This window comes from Leptodactylus fuscus, chromosome 1 (assembly GCF_031893055.1).
Source record: "Leptodactylus fuscus isolate aLepFus1 chromosome 1, aLepFus1.hap2, whole genome shotgun sequence".
In the NCBI taxonomy this organism is placed as follows: Eukaryota; Metazoa; Chordata; class Amphibia; order Anura; family Leptodactylidae; genus Leptodactylus; species Leptodactylus fuscus.
The window spans coordinates 216049950-216072007 of record NC_134265.1 but is presented as its reverse complement, the minus strand read 5'-3'; the positions used below and the strand labels follow the sequence as shown (position 1 = coordinate 216072007).

The 22058-nt window shown below is 44.9% G+C and overlaps 1 protein-coding gene across 1 annotated transcript in view; it reads right to left on the bottom strand.

Moving 5' to 3' along the window:
- Nucleotides 1-22058, bottom strand: part of LOC142189624 (tetraspanin-3-like) — a 46447-nt gene that overhangs the window by 1262 nt on the left and 23127 nt on the right. The window contains exon 5 of the mRNA XM_075262229.1: nucleotides 21454-21606. Within this exon, the coding sequence (XP_075118330.1) occupies nucleotides 21454-21606 (153 nt within the window). The remainder of the gene's footprint in view (nucleotides 1-21453; nucleotides 21607-22058) is intronic.

The following is a 22058-nucleotide window of genomic DNA, read 5'->3' as shown; positions in this document are numbered from 1 at the left end:
CTTCTAAGGGCTAGTTCACACGGGGGCAAGGAGGTGGATTTTGACAGCGTATTTCGCCTCAAAATCCACCTCCATACAATGGTGGTCTATGGAGATCACTAGCGTTCTTTTTTCCGCTAGTGGCATGTTGCCGCTAGCGGAAAAAAGTAGTGAGTTGCCCTTTCTTCAGGCGGCAACAGCCTCCGGAATCGACCCATTCATTTAATATGTATATGCATATACATATTAATTCAAAGTATATGGTTCTTAATTACAATAAGCGCTACCCAAATTATACTTATAAATAAGAATACCAAAAAGTTTAAAATCGCTGTATTAGAAAACTATCATGCCATGAAGTCTATATCCTGGCACAATAAGGGCTCATTCTCAGAAACATGGAACTGTGTCTCATCATTAGCACTGAGGACGGGACATGCTGGTTGCGGATCCACAACCACTACATCGCCAGGAGAGGCAGACTGTTGTGTAGTAAAACGCCTGGAGATAGTGGCTGACTGGCTGGTGCAAATGCCGCTAGAAGCAATATTCGCTATTCACTGCAACATCGGTTCCTGGTGCTCAGGCCTCGTCAGTGGGGTACCCTGCACCCTGCTTGACATTGTGGATGAGGGCACTGCTGGCTGCCCCTCTCCAGTAGCCATCTTCCCAAGAGCTTTGTTTTTCTCATTCTATTTTTTTCCTCCCTATCGTTAGGGTAGTTTTTCCCTTACTTGTCACCCCCCCCCCTCCCCCTCTTTTGGATTTGTCTTCCTCTTGTCCTCTCTCAGTATCTCCAGAAAAAAAAATATATTTTAGTGAGCCTGTTGAAAAACAAAGGTATTCAGGTGGTTTTTCTGTAAGAGATCCAGATAAGTGAATAGAAAGTGATTTAAAGGGAGTCTAATCATTGGAAAAACACCTTTTTAAGTAATGGCCTGTTGAAATAGTCTTTAAAAAGGCTATTCCACTCCTATCTTCCACTTTTTTCTTCTCCCTGCTCTTTCTGATAAAATCAGTTTCTTCTGTTATGCTAATTATGAGCATCCCCCCGCATGATAATTTCCACTGCCCCTTAGCTCATTGTGTTCACTCCCCTTCGTATCTTCTGCCTTTCGCATGTAACAGACCACCGGGCTTGCCGGGGCTGCTATTGTCTGAACTCAGTGATCATAATTAGCAATAACAGAAGAAACTAATTTTAAATCCGAAACGGCGGGAAAGTTTCTGATAGAAGTTAAAAAGATGTTTTTCTATTGATAGACTCCTTTTAAGTTATCAAATGGCCATTTTGCTATGGTCTATCATAGCTTTTCTCAAGACTCAAAATCCAGGAGTTAGTATTTTATTTTCAAGTAGTCTTCAATGGAAGCTGGCAAATTCTTGTAGTGAAGGATACATTGATTTAAAAAAAAAAATATATATATAGTTTAGTGTAAAAATATATAGTTTAGTTCAAGGAAACCAGCACCTTAGTTAGATTTAGCATTAGGGATGGTCACAATAATTTAGTGTTAGCATCAGTTTGCATAAAATTGTTTAGTATTATTTAGTAAATTTGTAGTTTAGAGTAGTGCAGGGAAGTCCAATTGTGTTATATAATAATTATAAACTCTGACAGCAATTCAAATTTTTCACACTTTTTTTTTTTTTAATTGGTCATCCTCCTCATAAAGTGATAAAGGGGAGACTCCTTAGACCGACTCCATTTGACACCTCTGAAAGGAATGCCGCAGCCACTGTATACAATCCAGAGAGAAGTGGCCCTATTTGGACTTCTGTTCAATAAAATTATGTGCCCCATATACATGCCCCCTGGGGGATCAAATTTTAAATTGCATGGCTCAGTAAATTTGATTTAAAAAAAAAAAAAAAAAAAAAATTATATTCTATGGAGGATCTCATAGATCTCATGGTGATGAAGACCAATTTATATGCCTAGCAATACATCACCAAAAATACCACAGGATTTCTCTCTCAACAGGTGAGCCCCTGCAACATCAAAAGAAATGTGCACATTCTTGAGACAGTTAAAGGTAGGCTTCAAGCTGTACGAGTGTGCATCAGGGTATACCTACAGATTTAGGATATATGAAGTGAAAGACACCAGAATTGATCCCCCAGAATGTAGTGTGCCCCCCCCCCCCGATCCTGAGAGCTCGCCAAGTAATTGCTACTAGTGTTGAGCAAGTAATATTCGATCGAATACCTCGCCGGCATAGGAATGTGTGTAATCGGCTGAACACCAACGGGTTAAACACATCGAATATTCGAAGCGTTTAACCCCTTAGCGTTCGACAAGCATTCCTATGCTGGTGAGGTATTCAATCAAAATTTCCAAACACCAACTACTTATTTACTGTTAAGGGTATTAACTCAGGAACAATGAAAAGGGAGTGTACTGGCACAACAGCTTACAATCTGTACTGACTATTCCCCTCTCAAACCCAATATAACATTGAGAACATGAAGAGGAAGAGAAAAAGAAAAGAGTGGTTAGATAACCGGAACAGTGTTTCTCAGAAGCTTCTTACTGAACAGGCTTGATAATGGCATACCATCTGTTGCGCAGATACTGCTGAAGTGTGGCCCAATATAGTCCATAAACCTATCTAATCTAACTACAGGCTCAAACTCAGTTCCAAGTAGCTTGGTGTTAAGAAGTGGTGAGGTGTGTGCACCATAGTTCTATTACCGACCCTGATCTGCTCTGTACGATCAGCCAAGAAGTCTGGATGGATGAGGAGCCCCTGCAGATGAGCATGCGGTGTACCGCAAAGCGGCATCTCTGGCAACAAACGTCTCCCATATCACTGGAACCTAGTCACCAGCAGCATCAGCTCCACTCTGCCACAGCTCCACTCTGCCACAGCTCTGAAACCCCTGAAGCACTCATGGCCATGGATCATGCTGGATTCCTCCTTTCAATGTTCATATCTCTCTCAGATCTCAGGTCTTGCTCTCCAAGATGGCCACCACACCACTGAACTACGGTGTCCCTGGTACATCAGATGTAAACTACAGTTTTGTTTTGTTTGTTTTTCTAAATCTGATTTTGACAAACCGCGACCTCTTGTGGCTGTGTAACAAAATTTTAGTCCATACAAAACAGGAGACATACACAGTAAGACCCATTGCTCACAATGCAGTGGGGGAAGTCCCATTATATTACTCCTAGAGAAGAGGTGAGAGCAGGGTTCAATGTACCAGCAACATATTGTATGTCAAGGACAAGAGATATGTCTTTGTATTGACAACAATACATAGCCACTACAGCACTAATATGGAGACCCCTAAACAAAACTGCATCCTGAAATACAATAGGTAAATGTGGGGAGTGATCAATTCCTGAAGCCCTACATTGCCACACGCAAATTGAGGGTGTGGTATAAGAAACTGGCCATGCCATAGACCGCACTTTACAACACGTACATGTTATATCAATGTGCAGGACAAAGGGGAACTTTGCTGGAGTTTCAAGAGGTAGTTATCAAAGCGAGGTCACTCGCCTAGTACCAGGACATTTTCAAGGAGAAGTTCTCCAAACTGCCAAGAAGGGAAAGAATCAAGAGAGGTACTGAGTTTACTCAAAGAAGGGGATGTTTCTTGCATATATCATACATCCCTTCATATTCTTTTACCCTAATGCACCCTGTACAGCTTATCCTTCTTGTTGCATACCACCTCTTTGATTTCTGAACCCTGCTGTGGGTCATGTATCACATAGGAACCATACATGGAGAATTGCTGCACCCTTGAGAACCCACATTATAATTTATGGGGTTTAAGTTTCCAGTGACATATGCTTGGCACAATATATCAGGCACAGAACAACTCCATGTCAGTGTGGCTAAAGCTAGGGGGAAGTAGCCTGAGCAAGGCCAGAATGTGATTTTAAACACCTATTGTGGACATCCTTAGGTGATATGAGGATTGCACTGAAAGAGAACTAGATCAGTGTTGAAAAAGAAGGTGGAAAATAACTAAGCAGTCCACATGAACCAATAACCCACATATTTTGTGGACAAATACCTAGTACATTTCTCCAGATCCAAAGATCTATCATTGTGCATTTGAAAATTATGTCAAAGAGATCTGCATCCTCAATTCAACACCTGGGCTATGTGGGAATCAGAATTCTATTGGTTTAGGCTGATGACCCACGTTGCGCAAATGCAGTTTTTTTGTTGCAGTTTTTTGAGCCAAAGCCAGGAGTGGCTTGAGCAGAAGGGAGAAGTATAAGAACTTCCTATATATTTCCCATTCCCTTTGTAGCCATTCCTGGCCAAAGCCATAATTTAAATTATGGTTATAGTATATAGGGAACACTATGGGTCACACACACACACACACACACACACCACAGAGAAAGGATATTAACCTAGCCCTGCAGATAGGTTATGCCCTGTTCACATCTGCATTTGGATTCAGTCCGAGGGGACCCCCCTGAACGAAATACCAAACGCAATTGCAAGCGCTGAGCTGTAAACGCACACAGATCCATAGAACAGTGGTTCTCAACCTTTTTAATGCCGTGACCCCGCAATACATTTCCTCATGTTGCGGTGACTCCAAACCAAAAAATAATTAGAATTATGGTTATAGTATATAGGGAACACTATGGGTCATTATATTGTGTGGGGGCTACAGTGTGGGCATTATTAACTGGGCAACAGTGCAGCAGGCTCAACTAGTCTGTCCAGCTCTCATGACCTGCTTTATTAGCATTACCAAAGAATAAGACATTTGGTGTTGCCAAAGCAAAAAGGAGGTTGGGGTTGGTGGAGGGTGGTGGTGGAGGGGTCCGTTGGTTGGGGGTTTGAGTGACCTTAGGGTCTCATCGTTCTTGTTTGGGGCGTGTGGGTGTCGGTGGGTATGGGGTAGACAGTTGATATGTGGGGGTGGGGCTTAGTGGTGTTTGGGTGGTGGGTTTAGTAGTCCATAGGGGATGGGTGGTTTGATAGTCCATGCGTCTCATCTTCCTCTTGTTTGGTGACAGCTGGGCACGTATTGGGCAGCGATCTCCACAGTGGCCTCCTCTCCTCCCAGTAGGATGTAGAGTTTCCTCTTCTTGCCTGCAGATGTGAAGTCTGGGATGTGGGCAGAGAGTCTTTGGTAGTAGACGGCCCTCACAGCTGAGTATTTGGTGCAGTATAGCAGGAAGTGGATCTCGTCTTCTAGGGCCCCTTGGTCGCACTGCTGGCACAGTCTGTTCTCCCATGGCTTATACGTCTCTAGGTTATGGGCACTCAGTCTCTACCAGCTCAGGGCTTGTCTGTGTTTGGGTGGTGTATTTTCTCCAAGTAGGTGGCCATGGTGTAGTCCCTTTGTAGGGATTGGTACATGGTGAGATTCTTGGAGTTATTTATTTTGTTTCTCCATTCTTTGATGTATTGCTCTCTGTTTGCCTCTGTGGTCGCCTTTATTTGGGCATTAGTCATCATCTGTTGGTGTTTTTAGTTTGGTGGTTGGCGTTTGGGGGGTGTCTGTTTTTTTTTTTTTTTTTTTTTTTTTTTTTTTTTATAGTTATGTGGCTTAGCCATGCTTTGTGGTGGTGGGCACTGAATGTGCGCCTGGAAAGCTAGTGCTCTCTTCTTTATGGTGAGCCATAGGGGTAGTCTGCCTAGCTCTGTCCTGCAAGCTATGTTGGAGGTGCTGCGGTGGACATGGAGCAGGTATTTGCAGAACTCCAGGTGGAAGGTGTCTGTTGGGCTGGAGTTCCATTTTGGCTGGTCTTTGTAGGTGGCTGGGCCCCAAACCTCGCTGCCGTAGAGAAGGATTGGAGCGATGACAGCATAAAAAATCTTTAGCCAGACCCTTAGCGGTGATTTGAGGTGGTACAGTTGTCTTCTGATGTCGTAGAATGTTCTGCAGGCTTATAAATTCACATACCAGGCTAACAAAGCAGAATTTCTAAAGCAATATATTTAGTAAAAGGCTTCAATTTACATAAGCTACCAGTATAAAAATAGGATCCTTGAGCTGGGACAACCCCTTTAACCCCCAGCATTTTTTTTTTTTTTTTTTTTTTAAAGTCGCCATATTCTGACACCCGTACCTTTTTTTATACTTCCATGTACAGATGTATAGGGCAACTTTTTTTGCAGGGCTAGGTGTACTTTTTAGTTCTACCATTTTGGGGAATTGCTATTGCTTTGATCATTTTTTATTAAAATTTTTCCAAGTATGGATGAGTTCAAGGTTTTTTTTTCTGTTTTAGATCCCCTGAAATATGTGACAATATCCAGAATCTTCTTGGAATTCTTAAGTATAATAGGTATGCTGTGGATTTGAAATATCCTGTATTGCACACTATTTTTACATTTAGATGTATTTGCTGTCTACTATTCCTAGATTATTCCCTTAAGATTTTTTGAAATAGGTTGCTACCCTCCAACTGTAACACTAGAAGCAACTTTCTTTTTTTAACCAATGGAGATCTTATTTGCATATTCCTTATTTTGTATCAGGGCATGCATGGTCTTATAAATCCCCGTACGATCTTTCCTTATTGAGGCACAGTAACCTTTATGTTTAGATGGGATTTATATAAAAAAAAAAAAAAAAAGCTTTCATTAATCATTTACATTGTATTGTAATTTGCAGATTTTTGGTGACCATCAAATTCACCATGTCTCACTGTGATCTAAAAAAAAGCTGCAATTACTTTTCCATCCTGACCTTAACATTTGTGTTATGAGTTTCACCATATACAAGAGTGGATCACACACAAACAGCATCTCTTGAATGAATAATCCAGTTACTTACCATCATCCCAATTATACTAATACCAGACCAAACTATCCAAAACAAACAAAAATGAAGTTTCTCCTGTAGCTTTCCAAGGCACCCCTAAAAAAAAAAAAAAGAACACATGAGAACATTTGTTGTATGAATGAAAAGATACACTGTATAAAACACCGTCTGTAAATTAGGTATAAACCAGGGTGGTGATACCATTTTGAATGAGTTTATTCTTCCCAAGTAATCACTGTCAAAAATGGCTCTAAAATAAAAATGTACTTTTATTTATATTATTCAAAATTCCATGTAAAAAAACAAAACAAAAAAACAAAAAAACATTACCTAGTTTAGCTCACTATGTATTAGAAAAGTCAAAAGCTCCTGATACCTTGTCTTTATAGGTTTGTAGGAAAGTGAGTTAGAGTCATTTACATTTGCAGCCACAGATATAGAAGCGAACAAAGTCAATGGCCCACAATCAAGAATTGCATAAACCCAGTCTACTAGGAAACAAGGTGAGGAGTGGTCAATAATATTTCAAAATACCACTCCTTACACCAATTTTAGGGAGGGTTCACACGGTGTAACGTGCCGCGTGATGTGGCACGTAGACGCCGCATGAGCTTTTGCGGGCCGTTCACGCTCCCATTGATTTGAATGGGAGCGGGGATCGTATGCGCCGCGCTATTTTGCGGCCGTGATTTTGCACATCATGCGGCACGTTACACCGTGTGAACCCTCCCTTACAGAACCCATTAAGGCCTGATATCAGAACACATTGCCTTATGCTGGAATGTTCGGTTCAATGCGGAAATGCAGGGAATGAGATGAAAGCTTCCCCAGGTGTGCTAAGAGAGTGAGAGAGAGCGAGAGATGTTTGGCATTGATCCTTAGAATGCGAAGCCGCTACAAATAGCCATAAGGCATCCTTTTATACCAGCTGGCTACTCACCAGCCTCCATGTCCCTCTCTTCAAGGGGGCCTGTCCGTGACCATGCCCCTACTCCTCTGACTGGTGGGTGGCAGTGAGGCTAGTGTGTATGGTAACAGGATGCTATACTGGATGAGGCTAAAAACGTAAGCATTGAAAGATTTGAGTCACTCATACAAAATGAATCCTCCCTATCTTTCCTCCACAAAGATCATTTGCATGGGATTGTTGGAGAATGGTCAAAGACTAATACTATATGCACAGAACTTTTGAATGCACTCTAGTAGCAAGTCACAAGTTATTGTCCAAAACATCACATGTTCTTGCCACCTTTGTCAATCCTCTGTGAATCCAAAACTAACGGCATGGGAACGAGAGTTAAACATAAGGGCAAGTTCAAACAGGGTTTTTTTTGGTCCGGAACCTGAGGCGGAGGCCGCCTCAGGTCCCGGACCAAAATACGGGTAGCCGCGACTGAATGTCTATGCACTGCACTGGCATCCAGTTGTGCACTCCACTCCGGAATAGGCCCAATGAATGGGCCTAGTCGGGAGGAGGGAGTGTCTTCAGGCCGAATCGTAAGGTGAATTGGCCTGAAAAATGAGCATCTCGTTTCTTTTTCCGAGAGCTGGAGCAAACCGGCTCCTGGAAAAAAGAACTGACTGCCTCCCATTGATTTCAATGGGAGCCTTCTCTTTGGTCAGGATTTTGAGGCGGCCTCAAAAGCCTAACCAAAAAACCCCATGCGACATTCACATGCTTCTCCCTATGTGTACGCCTACAGGAAACACATTATACATACCTCCCAACTTTTGAAGAACCGCGGCAAATTTAGCCCCACCCACTTTTGTGTTGACTCCGCCCACTTGTTAATTTTTCATGTGCCCGCACACAGTATAATCCTCCTACAGTCACCCGTAAATTATATGTCCCCCCTCTATCTCTCCCCCAGTTTCATATACACCCTTCCTCTGCCCCCAGTTTCATGTCCCTCTTCCATCTCTGCCCCCAGATTCATGTCCCCTCCATCTCTGCCCCCAGATTCATGTCCTTCCATCTCTGCCTCCAGATTCATGTCCCCCATCTCTGCCCCCAGATTCATGTCCCTCCATCTCTGCCCCCAGATTCATGTCCCTCCATCTCTGCCCCCAGATTCATGTCCCTCCATCTCTGCCCCCAGATTCATGTCCCTCCATCTCTGCCCCCAGATTCATGTCCCTCTTCCATCTCTGCCCCCAGATTCATGTCCCTCTTCCATCTCTGCCCCCAGATTCATGTCCCTCTTCCATCTCTGCCCCCAGATTCATGTCCCTCTTCCATCTCTGCCCCCAGATTCATGTCCCTCTTCCATCTCTGCCCCCAGATTCATGTCCCTCTTCCATCTCTGCCCCCAGATTCATGTCCCTCTTCCATCTCTGCCCCCAGATTCATGTCCCTCTTCCATCTCTGCCCCCAGATTCATGTCCCTCTTCCATCTCTGCCCCCAGATTCATGTCCCTCTTCCATCTCTGCCCCCAGATTCATGTCCCTCTTCCATCTCTGCCCCCAGATTCATGTCCCTCTTCCATCTCTGCCCCCAGATTCATGTCACCACATCTCTGCCCCCAGATTCATGTCCCTCCATCTCTGCCCCCAAATTCATGTCCCCACATCTCTGCCCCCAGATTCATGTCCTCTCCATCTCTGCCCCCAGATTCATGTCCTCTCCATCTCTGCCCCCAGATTCATGTCCCACATCTCTGCCCCCAGATTCATGTCCCTCCATCTCTGCCCCCAGATTCATGTCCACTCCATCTCTGCCCCCAAATTCATGTCCTCTCCATCTCTGCCCCCAGATTCATGTCCCCCATCTCTGCCCCCAGATTCATGTCCCCCCATCTCTGCCCTCAGATTCATGTCCTCTCCATCTCTGCCCCCAGATTCATGTCCCCCATCTCTGCCCCAATGTCATGCCGTCCTCTCCTTCATCTGCCCCCAGATTCACGTTCCACCTCCACATTAAACTTACCTTCTCCTCCGCTCCCTTGCTGCCTCTCTCCCTGACACACGCGGCTGAAGCTGCTAGCGTGCTCGCTTCGCCGCTGCGTCTCTCTCTCTCGCTGACACATGCGGCTGAAGCGAGGAGCTGACCTGTGTCAGCTCCTCGCTTTGCTGCTGCCGCCGGCTCCTGGCGTGTACATCGCGTCTACAAGCCAGGAGCCGGCGGCAGCAGCGAAGCGAGGAGCTGACACAGGTCAGCTCCTCGCTTCAGCCGCATGTGTCAGCGAGAGAGAGACGCAGCGGCGAAGCGAGCAGCTTCAGCCGCGTGTGTCAGGGAGAGAGGCGGGCAGCGGCGAAGCGAGGAGCTGACCTGTGTCAGCTCCTTCCTTCAGCCGCATGTGTGTTCAACTCAGATCTGCGTCCTCTGGACGCAGATCTGAGTTGAAATCGGGACATACCTCCCTCCAACCGGGACCGCGGGACATGTCACCCAAATCGGGACTGTCCCGCGGAAATCGGGACGGTTGGGAGGTATGCATTATAAAATGCTGACAAGGTGGTATCACACACCTCAATGGCTTTACAAAAAGAATTTGCTAGACAGAGACTTGTGCTGGATATGTAAACTGCAGAGTGGAACTGTGTCACATATTTGGTGGTCATGCCCAATGATCAGTCCTTTCTGGAATGATGTTCAGGGAACTGTAAGACAGTTATCCTCGGACTCATTCAAACTCACACAACAAATGGTATTTCTGGCACTTCCCTCACCTCAGTACACTCCTTCCTGCAACAACCTCATCTCCCTTTTATTGTCGGCTGCAAATTCATTGATTCCTCGCAAATGGTTAACACATGACCCACCATAAAAAGTTGAGTGGATAGAGAAAGCCAGTCAATCAAATAGCCCGCTTCGAAGAATTGTCCAGCTGGAAAAATAGATCTCACTCTAAATTTATATCTTCTCTACCTGTTTTTTTTTTTTTTTTTTTTTTTGCTTTCCTGTATTCTCTCTTTTTTTTTTTTTTTTTTTTTAGCAATCCTTAGAGTGAAGGGAATTGAGTGAGGCTACCAGTACACATTTGAACACGTTATAATATGAAACCCTAGTATTACCTATACGTAATTGGGTTCACAGATCTGTTATTGTTCTTTCATTTTATTAGTACATTGCTATAGGTCTCAGATTGTCTAATGCTTATATATAAGATCATCAATCTTTATATTTCTGTACTATGCATGTTCCTTGAAAAACTTTCAATAACAATATTATAAATAAATTGAAAAAAAAAATATAAGAAAAAAAGCCAAAAATTATATAAACTCCAAAAATGGTCCAGAAAAAAAAATACTGGCACCCTCAACTTAATATTTAACCATCAGCAAGCTTCTTACACCTCTCAACTAGAATTTTGAGCCACTCTTCTTTTGCAATCTGCTACAGGCCACTCATATTTGAAGGGTACGTTCTCTAAAAAGCAATTTTACGACCTTTCCACAGGTTTAATGCGATTTACACTGGACTCATTGGTGGCCACTTCAGAACTCTCCAGCGCTTTGTTTCCATCCATATCTGGGTGTTTTTTGAAATGTTTGGGATCATTGTCCTGCTAGAAGACCCATGACCTACAAGGCAAACCAACCCTTCTGACAATGAGACTCAAAATCCTTTGGCAATCTTTCATGATGCTTTGCGCAGTCAAGGCACCCAGGCAGCAAAACAATCCCAATATATCTTTGAACCTCCACCATATTTGCCTGTTGGTAAAGTGTTATTTTCTTTTTAGGTCTCATTACGTTTTCGGTAAACAGAATGATGTGCTTTAAAAAGCTCTATCTTGATCTCCTCTCTCCACAAGACATTTTCTCAGAAAGAAAGATCCATTTTGGCAAACTGCAGTCTAGCTTTTTTTGTGTCTGTGTGTCAGCAGTGGGGTCATCCTGGGTCCATAGCGTTTTATTTCATTCAAATGTTGATGGTTAGTTTGCACTAACACTGAAACACCCTGAGCCTGCAAGACCGCTTGAATTTCTTTGGTAATTGTTTGGGGCTTCTTCCAGGCCATCATCCAGATAATCCTGCGTTGCCTATCATCAATTTTTCTCTGTTGTCCACGTCTAGTGAGATTAGTTACAATGCCATGGTTTGTAAACTTCTTCATTATCTTGTGCACCGTGGACAAAGGAACATCAAGATCTATGGAGAAGGACTTGTAACCTGGAGATTGTTGATATTTTTTCCATAATTTTGGTTCTCAAGTCCTCAGTTCTCTTCTACTCTCCATGCTTAGTGTGGCACACTCAATTTTTACATTGAGTGTCTGGAGTCAACTTCTCCTCTTATCCATTTTCAGATGTGATTTTTATATTGCCCACATCTTTACTTATAACAGGCAAGTGTGAATAAGCATCAGATGCTTGAAAAAAAGGGATTTTGGTGTACTCACCTGTAAAATCCTTTTCTCATTGTTTCACTGGGGGACACAGCACCTTAGGCATAGACCTGGTCACTAGGAGGCGGACACTAGGGAAATGAAGGCAGTTGGCTCCACCCACACAGGCTATACCCTCTCACTGACTGTGCACTCAGGCAGTTTTGTACCAAAAACAAGAAAAAACAAACATGGAACCAACAACCACAAACAAACCTAAATTTGTGAAGAAATAAAACCCCGCACACAAAACAACAATGGGTGGGACCTGTCCCCCCCAGTGAAACAACGAGAAAAGGATTTTACAGGCAAGTACACAAAAATCCCTTTTTCTCGCAATATTTCACTGGGGTACAAAGCACCTTGGGACGTCCAACAGCAGTCCACGAGGGAGGGAAAAACAGACAGTCCTGTGAACAAATCGGCGCATTGCCGCTTCCAGAACCCTCCCACCAACTGGCATTGGCAGAAGACACAGAAAAGATCTGGTAAAATTTAGAGAAAATGTGTACCGAAGCCAAGGAAACAGCTTTGCAGACCAGCAAAACAGAAGGCTGATGCCGAACAGCCCCGGAGGAACCGACAGCCCTGGTAGCGTGAGCCGCTACACGTAAGGGCGAATCACAACATTTTAGCCGTAAGGTTTCCTAATGGCAAACCGAATCCATCTAGAGATGGACACCCTAGAAGCAGCAAGCCCTTCCTAGAGCTCTCTGGAAGATCAAAAAAAGAGCATCACTGCGCTGAAAAAGGTATCGTTAGGGCTAGAAAAAAACCTGGCCGCCCAGAACAACATCCAGGCAATGGATGGTGCTCACGAGGATCCTTAGGCTCTGGACAAAAAGATGGCAAAACAATGAGAATAGAAGATTCCACCTTAGAGAGAAAAGATAGTGGAGGACAAAGAACAACCCTGTTCTGTGAAGAACCAAGAAGGGATACTGGCACGCAAGCTGCCAGCTCAGAACTCTACAAATAGAAGTGATTGCAACAAGTAAAAAACCATCTACCAAGAAGAAAACGGAGTGAGCTTTGCTCTAGAGGCTCAAGGGAGGGGCCTGAAGTACCTAAAAACAAGGTAAAGTTATCAAGGATCAACTGGAAGGAGGGACACTGAGCCATACCCTGGAAAAAAGGGTCTTTGCTTGAGCAAGAAAAACCAGGGCCTACTGGAAAAGAAAGGAAGCGCAGATATCAGACTTTTCAGGGAGAGGCCAAGACCCTGATCCACCACAGACTGAATGACTCCAGGATTCTGGGCAAAGAAAAGGAAAAAGACAATCTACAGTTGCGCACCAGCGGACATAAGACTACCAAGTGCGATGGATTGAAGACAAGACTTCCCCAGAAAAAACCCCCAGGGAGGAGCGCCATCCATGAAGTTCGAGATGAACTTGAGGAGTTAAGCGATCCAGGCTGGACTGGCACTGGCCTCAACGTGCAAAGATTACCAGCTGAAAGACAGCAATTGGAACTGGACTGAAGAGTTCAAACCTTGGTTTTTGGAGGAAGAATCTTGCCCAGACAAGTATCCAAAAACATATCCAGAAACCTCCATGCACTAAAAAAACACGTAGAACGTAGAAGAGCCAGCTGTACCACCAAAGAAGATCCAGAGTGATCTGTAACTTGGAGAGATGGTCCATCCTGGAGGGAGCCTTAACCAGAAGATCTTCCAGGTATGGGCCAACAGCCAAACCTCTGGAGTGGAGACAGGGGCGGATCCAGGGCCGGGCGAGCCGGGTAACCGCCCGGGGCCCCGCGCTCAGCGGGGCCCCGCGGCGCGGCCGGGACCTAACAAAATGGTCCCGGTCGGCATGTCCCGACTCCAACAGAGCTCAGCGTTAAAGCAGGAGCTGAGCTCACAGCTCCTGCTTTAAACGCCTATGTATTTCATCTCATCGGCAGTAGGACGCCGATGAGATGAAATACATAGGCGTTTAAAGCCGGAGCTGTCACAACTCAGCTCCGGCTTTAACGCTGAGCTCCGGCCTCCGGCATTTGTAGCCGCGATGTAATGACGTCATCACATCGCGGCTACAATATGTGTCTGAAGGAGAGAGCTGCGAGGGAACGAGGAATGGTGAGTGTGTGTGTGAACGGCATGACACTGGGGCAGATGGAGGAGGGAGAACGGCATGGCAATGGGGCAGATGGAGGAGGGAGAACGGCATGGCAATGGGGCAGATGGAGGAGGGAGAACGGCATGGCAATGGGGCAGATGGAGGAGGGAGAACGGCATGGCAATGGGGCAGATGGAAGAGGGAGAACGGCATGACACTGGGGCAGATGGAGGGGGAGAACGGCATGACACTGGGGCAGATGGAGGGGGAGAACGGCATGGCACTGGGGCAGATGGAGGAGGGAGAACGGCATGGCACTGGGGCAGATGGAGGAGGGAGAACGGCATGGCAATGGGGCAGATGGAGGGGGAAGAACGGCATGACACTGGGGCAGATGAAGGGGGGAGAACGGCATGACACTGGGGCAGATGGAGGGGGAGAACGGCATGGCACTGGGGCAGATGGAGGAGGGAGAACGGCATGGCAATGGGGCAGATGGAGGAGGGAGAACGGCATGGCACTGGGGCAGATGGAGGAGGGAGAACGGCATGGCACTGGGGCAGAACGGCATGACACTGGGGCAGATGGAGGGGGAGAGAACAGCATGACACTGGGGCAGATGAAGGGGGGGAGAACAGCATGACACTGGGGCAGATGAAGGGGGGGAGAACAGCATGACACTAGGGCAGATGAAGGGGGGGATGGCATGACATTGGGGCAGATGGAGGGGGGGAGAATGGCATGACACTGGGGCAGATGAAGGGGGGGAGAACAGCATGACACTGGGGCAGATGGAGGGGGAGAACGGCATGACACTAGGGCAGATGAAGGGGGGGATGGCATGACATTGGGGCAGATGAAGGGGGGAGAACGGCATGACACTGGGGCAGAGACGGGGGGAGGGAAATGAAACTGTGGGCAGATAAAGGGGGAGAAAGGCATGAAACTGGGGACAGAGATAGAGGGGGGGGGGGGACATGAAACTAGGGGTAGATGAAGGGTGTATATGAAAATGGGGGGGGGAGATATAATTTACGGGTGACTGTTGGAGGATTATACTGTGTGGAATCACATGAAAATTGAATGAGAATGGGTGGAGTCAACATAAAAGTGGGCGGGGCCTAATTTGCTGCGGCGCGCTGTGCGCGCTGCACGTTTTGTTCCCTCTTTCTAGTCTTCAACAGTTGGGAAGTACAGGTTAGAAGTGCGAGACCCCCAGTAAGTAGGGCCCCGCCAAAGTCAATTGCCCAGGGCCCCGCAAACCCTGGATCCGCCACTGAGTGGAGAATAGCCATGAGAGAGGCCAGCACCCTAACGAAAACCCAGGGGTAGAAGGCCAACCCAATGTGCCCAAGTGGAGCATGACAAATTGAAAGCTGTGACCCTACCGCAAAAAACAGAAAACCGCTGAAGGGCCAGCACAAAGCACAAGAGGAATGTGGAGTAAGTGTGCCGGATAATGATGGACAATAGGAATTCACCCAGTTCCATAAAAGCAACCACGAATAGCAGAGACTCCATGCAAAAAGATTCGAACTTGAACAAAACCTGTTGAGACTCCAGGTCCAGAATGGAACAGAGAGAATTGTCCTTTCTTTGGAACAGTAAACAGGCTGGCATAGAACCCCTGGAAATGTTGAGAAGCAGACATGGGCACAATCACCCCCTCTGCTGAAGCATGGAGACTGCCTCGAGAAGAGAGGCCGCTTGCTGGAGGCTAGAGCGGGGATGCCCAGCAGGACTAGTCTTGCTGGGGGCTTCTTGGTACGAATCCAAGAGGGAAGAAGAGCTAACGCTCTGAACATCTCTGAGAAAGCAGGAAACTTCAAACCCCAGTCACTACTCCAAGCCCTTTCAAAGGGACAGCACTACTCACATGAGAAAAAAAAAAAGGGGGGTAGAGCAACCCCAATCATCTTAGAAGCAGGCTCAACGTTCCAGGAACGGAACAACCGTGTGACATATAGCCACAACATCAGCAGCAGTCTTGGCAGACCGGCGAGCCGCTTCAACTGAAGCATCACAGACATTAGAAGAGTATAGAATCTGCTCTACCAGAAGCTGGTAGTCCAGCAGAGCTGACACATCAGCAAGATCAGCCCTCAGCTGTTTGCCTCAGGTGATACTATTAAGCCAGGACGCAGGGAAAAGAGGAACGCTGGTAATCCTGCAAAGCAGTTTTATCAGCAAAAAAGAGAGATGTACAGAACAGCTGTAAACAAAAGGCTGACCAGCCAAAGAGTCCAGCCTTCAAACAGAGACACCACAGAGATTGAGGGGATATCATCACTCCATAGGGAGAGATCACCAATTAGGTGTGTGGAGTCTTATTAAGCCATGAGCGCTCCACTGTGCAAAGGAACATGGGAAGAATATGCAAATCTGACTTCCATTATGTAATTAGTAAGCCAGTGCCTCAGGCATGCACACCAATAGAGGGCGCTGACTGAGAAAGTGCAAGTCTATCTACCATGATGTAATTAGGAAGACAGAGCCTCAGTCAAGCAATCCAATAGAGAGCGCTCCCTTTAACATCATGCTGACCTTCTCAGAGGCCTTTGTTTGCAATGATGTTGGGATTGTACCAGGTAGTCCCTCAGCCAAAGACAGCTGTTTCGATGTTCTTGCATCTCATCAGCTTGGCACAGAGAGGACTGACCTGGCAGAGGTGAGAGGTCCGCCGTCTTCTTCAGCCATGCCTCCTCTTCCTGCGATGTCCTCACGTCCAGTCTTACTCGTGAACTGACATTGATAAAAAAAAAATGGCGTGGGCGCATGTGCAGTAGCATGCTGCTTCTACTACAGCTACTGCGCATGCGCTCACGCCATTTTTTTTCATCAATGTCAGTTCACGAGTAAGACGGGACCCGAGGACATCGCAGGAAGAGGAGGCGAGGCTGAAGAAGACGGCGGACCCTGAATGCCCGCCCACCATGCACGATGGGTAAGTAGATCACATTCTGTTTTAGGGTTTTATTTTAAAATGGGGGGGGGGTAGTTTAATATAACATTTACGGTGCCTGAATAGCCTTTTTAAAGGCTATTCACGCATATGTGGGGCTCTATCAGCATGATTTTGCTGATAGAGCCCCTTTAAGGACATTTACCTTTTGTAGTACAACTGCCATGTTTTTGGGTTAAGTATTGAACTGCCATAAGAGGGACTCTCTCCCAAGCTTTAGTTTTACAGACTGGAGCAGATGTTATAATAATAATAATAGTAATAATAATAATAATAAAAAATAAAAATAATAATAATAATAATAATAAATAATAATAATAATAAATATTCAACAACATCCAACCTGCATATAGAAAATATGTCCAGTACCTGATATACACAGTACATTAGCAACTAATTGTATATATAAAAAAACAAAAACTTGAGTCTTCAGTAGTTGATGACTTTCGGGATAACTGATCCCTTCCTCAGGTATAGTATGGGATCAGAGTTATCCCGAAAGCTTGTAATCTGTCAGGGCTCGTTCACATTTGCGCCCGGCACTCCATACTTCAGGTTTCCATTTCCTGCATAAAACAGAGCAGGATACGGAAACCTGCAGGAGTCTCTCTGACCCATTCATTTGAATGGGTGAGAAAGATGTCCGGCCGTGAGCGGCGGTGAGCTTTTTATGCTCTCCGCCGCGAAACTTGGTTTTATAATCCGGACACAGAGTCGGACATGCAGTACTCTGTCCGGATTTTAAAAAAACCTGTTTCGCCGCGGAGAGCATAAAATGCTCACCGCCGCTCACGGCCGGACCCGGTCTGTGGTTTCCATCTTCTGGCATGCAGAAGACGGAAACCACAGAACGGACAGCTGAACGCAGGTGTGAACCTAGCGTTATCATTATTAGTTAGCCATCAAAAAAGGTATCAACTACTGAAGGCTCAAGTTTGTTTGTTTTTTTTTATATTTTATACCCACTGGCTAACACGGTACAAAAACATACTAATTAATTGTAGTACATATAAAAGGAATTTAAATGTTGGAAAACCCCTTAAAACAAATTCTGGCTTTTTAGGAGAGTTTAGTACTTTAGTAAGCTTTATATTTATAAGGATTTGTCTGCCATACTTCACACCTGAAAATACACAGTGCCACTTGGGTAAAAGCTGTAAAATTTTAAATGTCCATATGCCAAAAAGATTTTTCAGATTAAATCTTTTATATCCTATTTTTTTTTTAAACATATTGCATTTTTAAATATGACAACAACAAACATATATATCGTTGCAAACACAGATAAAACATTCAAAAGGGCTTGTAAATAACTGCAGATCGAGCAATGAAAGACAACGGGAAATGGAACATGGGAATGGGAAGGGAAAGGGAAAGACAATGAGTGCTCGGGGTAAGAGTCAAAGGGTCTCAAAAAGAAAAAGAAAAATATCCTAATTAACCACAAGTGTATCCAGGTTGGGTCCACATAGAGCTGAACTTCTGGAGAGTACAAAGTTCAAAGTGGGAGAGTTCCTCCATATGGGCTACCTGAGAGATGCCAGCCAGGGGTCAGAGGTTCGGAGAGTCCACAAACCTGGTTCAGAACCCGCTGAATGAGTGACCAGTAGGAGGATATCTTTTCGCATTCCCATCAAATATGCAAATAGGAGCCTGGGGCCTTTTGGCAGTGCCAACACAAGGAGGAAGCCTCAGGATAGAACTTATGGATTACAAGGGCATTTTATACCACCTAGTGACCAATTTAAAGCTCGACTCCTGCAAGCGTACACATCTAGACGGGCCCATGGAGCGTTTGAGGACAGAGGATCTTTTTTTGAGAGTGAGGAACAGTTAAAGTTCTACCTCCCATTTTTGCATATATGAGGGAAGCTCCATGCCCATTTCATGCAGAAGGTTAGCATAAAGAATAGAGAGAGGTCTTGGCGTACTTTGCTTCCAGAGTAGGTGCTCTAGCCATGAAATAGTGCTAGTGCGAGTGTGAGATTCCTGCCTTGGCGCTCCTAGGTATAGTGCCTTAATAGATTGATAGGTTTAATAAAATTAGTCTGAAAGTAGAGGGGGTGTTGTGTGAACTCAGAGTAAGAAAGGAAAGCCTCATCATTTAGTAAGGAGTCATAAGATTGCCCCAGTTGTGCCAAAGCATGTTGGGCGGCTGAGTCCAAAAACTTTGATTCCGATAGGATTAAGGATGCCGCTGATGTTAATACATTAGGGGCGAGTACTCGCTTAGTTGTGTGGTGGTGGAGCCATAATATTGCTGTAAGGAGGCACTGGCACATGCAGCTTCAGATTCTCACTGTGGAACCAGTCTAGGGTCCTCACATGTGCTGCATGAGAATATGTTTTGATATCTGGTAGTCCCATACCACCCAACTTCCTAGGTCTTGTAAGAGTGCATAACACCACTCTAGGGCGTGAGTTACGGCAGACAAACTTTGAAAACAGTTTGCGTATAGAGAAGAAAGCTAGGGGAAGAGGGATACGGAGGGTTTGAAATAGGTATAACATTTTGGGCAGTACCACCATTTTCAGTAAATTTGTTCTACCCATCCATGAAATATATGGTACATGCCAAGATTCTAGTAGAAATTTTAAGGGGAAAAGCAGAGGGGCATAGTTAGAGTCATATCAGCGTTTGGGCAAGGTTGTTAAATTTAATCCTAAGTACTTAATAGAGTCATGGCGCAATGGAAATGGGGAAGTAGCCTGTAGCTCAGATTTAAGCAATGGGGGACAAAAAACACATAAGGCCTTGGATTTTGTGGTATTTAGAAATTCGAGAGGGTACCAAAGGCCATAAGGGTTGTGGCAATATGTGGTAGAGTAACTGATGTATTGGTAAGGATTATTAGAACGTCGTCTGCAAATGCTGCTGTACTATGACATACCCCTCCACTCACCAAACCCTTAAGCAACGGGTCCTGTCGTATATTCTGTATTAACTTTTCGATGGTCATTAAAACATGTAAGAGAGATAGTGGGCGGCCCTGCCTAGTGCCATTTTTAATACTAAATGAGGGGGAAGAGGCATCCATTACCCCAAATCTTGGCGCTAGGACTAGAGTACAGAGCCATAATATTCTGAACAAACATGGATGGCAGACCAAAACGATATTGTAACATCTTTGCCCATCCGGGCGCTGGCGTCATCATCCAGCCGCACGCTGCGGCGCAGGAGATGTGTTCGGTTGTAATTTATTCCGTTGGTTTCTCCTTGCATTGTCTGAACACTGCCCTATGCCTTTTCTTTAGTAATTGATTTTCCACCACACCCATCTCCTTCACCTTCAGTTTGCTCTGAGCCTCTAATGCTTAATCTGACTTTGCCCTGTGATTGACGGCCTGCCTTCCTGTCAACTCCATGGGCGGGTTCTTCCTCCCTATTTAGCCTTGGCTCCCAGTCACACCAGTGCTTGCTATTGCCGTGAGCATACTTGCCCTTTACTGTCTCTGTTTTGATTACTCTATTATCCTTGACCTTTGGCTTTCCTCACTGACTTCTCTTTTTTGACTCCGATTTGGTACTGCATTGCCCGACTGTTACTGACCCTTGGCTAAGTTGACTTCCCATTGTTGTTGTTCGTCTTGTCTGCGTTTTGTGTGTCACATATTCATGGAGGGAACGTCTTCGTGGTTGCCGCCTATTATGTAGAATAGGGCCTGACAATTGGAAGGGACAGTTGAGGGCATAAGCTTAGGGCTCACTGTCTCTTGTGTCCCCGTTCCAGGGTTCCCTAACACTGCCTAACAGATATAATGTCATTGTCATAAAGTTCCTGTTCTGGGTGGATCAGGGAGGGAAGTAAGGATTTGAATCTATTAGCCACTAATTTAGAATATAGTTCAACATCTATGTTTAGTAGGGGATGGTAGTTACCGCATTGGGTCAGGGCCTTGCCTTCTTTAGGGCCTGGGGATGGGGGAAGCAATAGACATGTTACAGACCTGAAGAAAATGGGGGAGAAGGATAGAGCTGAGTTGTATTTAGTAAAAAGCTGGGAGGTCAATCGGAGCAAGGAGCGTTCCCCAGTGGGGTGTCAGCAAGTGCTGCCTGCAATTCCGTTAGAGGAAAGGGGGTTGTAAGAGCAACCTGCTGTTGGGTTGAGAGACAAATTGCAGGAAATTCTGGATTTTAGTAGTGCAATCTTGTAGCTCAAGAGGGGACTCAGGAGGTCTAAGGTTGTATAACCTTTGATAGATGGCACAAAATTCAGAACCCATGTCTGAGTTGTCTTTTAGGCTACAGCCTGACCTGTAATTATTTCTCATATCCCAGGAGCGGAGATAGCCTAATTAAAATGAAATGCAACAACATTAACCAAAAACATTTCTATAAAACAATGTAAATAAATTGGTTACCTCTAAATATAGTTCATTGGAGTTGGCAATGTTTCCGAAGCAAACTGAATAAGCTACATTACAGCAGCTCTTTGGTACAGTGTAATTACCAGAATTTTTGTACCACCAGGTTGTTTCCCAGTCAGTGTAGTTTTTAAGGCCACAGCAGTGGAGCTAAAATAAAGGAAATGCAAGAAAGTGATGACTTTGCAATAATTTATTAAATACATAAAAGAAAAAATACACACAATGAACATTATAATGTTGATATTTTATGAGTCGATCGAACCCTAGGCCATATGCACGGTTCATTTTGTGTACCAGTAAAAAAAAAAAAAAAAAAAAAACCCCATATACCCATGTCTTGAATTTGGAAATAAATCATATTTGATTTGTCACTAAAGAAGGGTTCGGTGAATGTGCATATGAAACTGGTGGGTTCAGTACCTCAAACAAGGTTAAGAACCACTGGGATATATAATTAAAGTGTTTTAAGTATAGTATTTTTTGTAGTTAATCAAATCATACTATAAATGGACACTTGCTCCACTGCTAACCCCTTAGGGACGCAGCCAAAAAGTACCTTAAAAGGACACGCCTCATTTTTTAAAACTAACATGTCACTT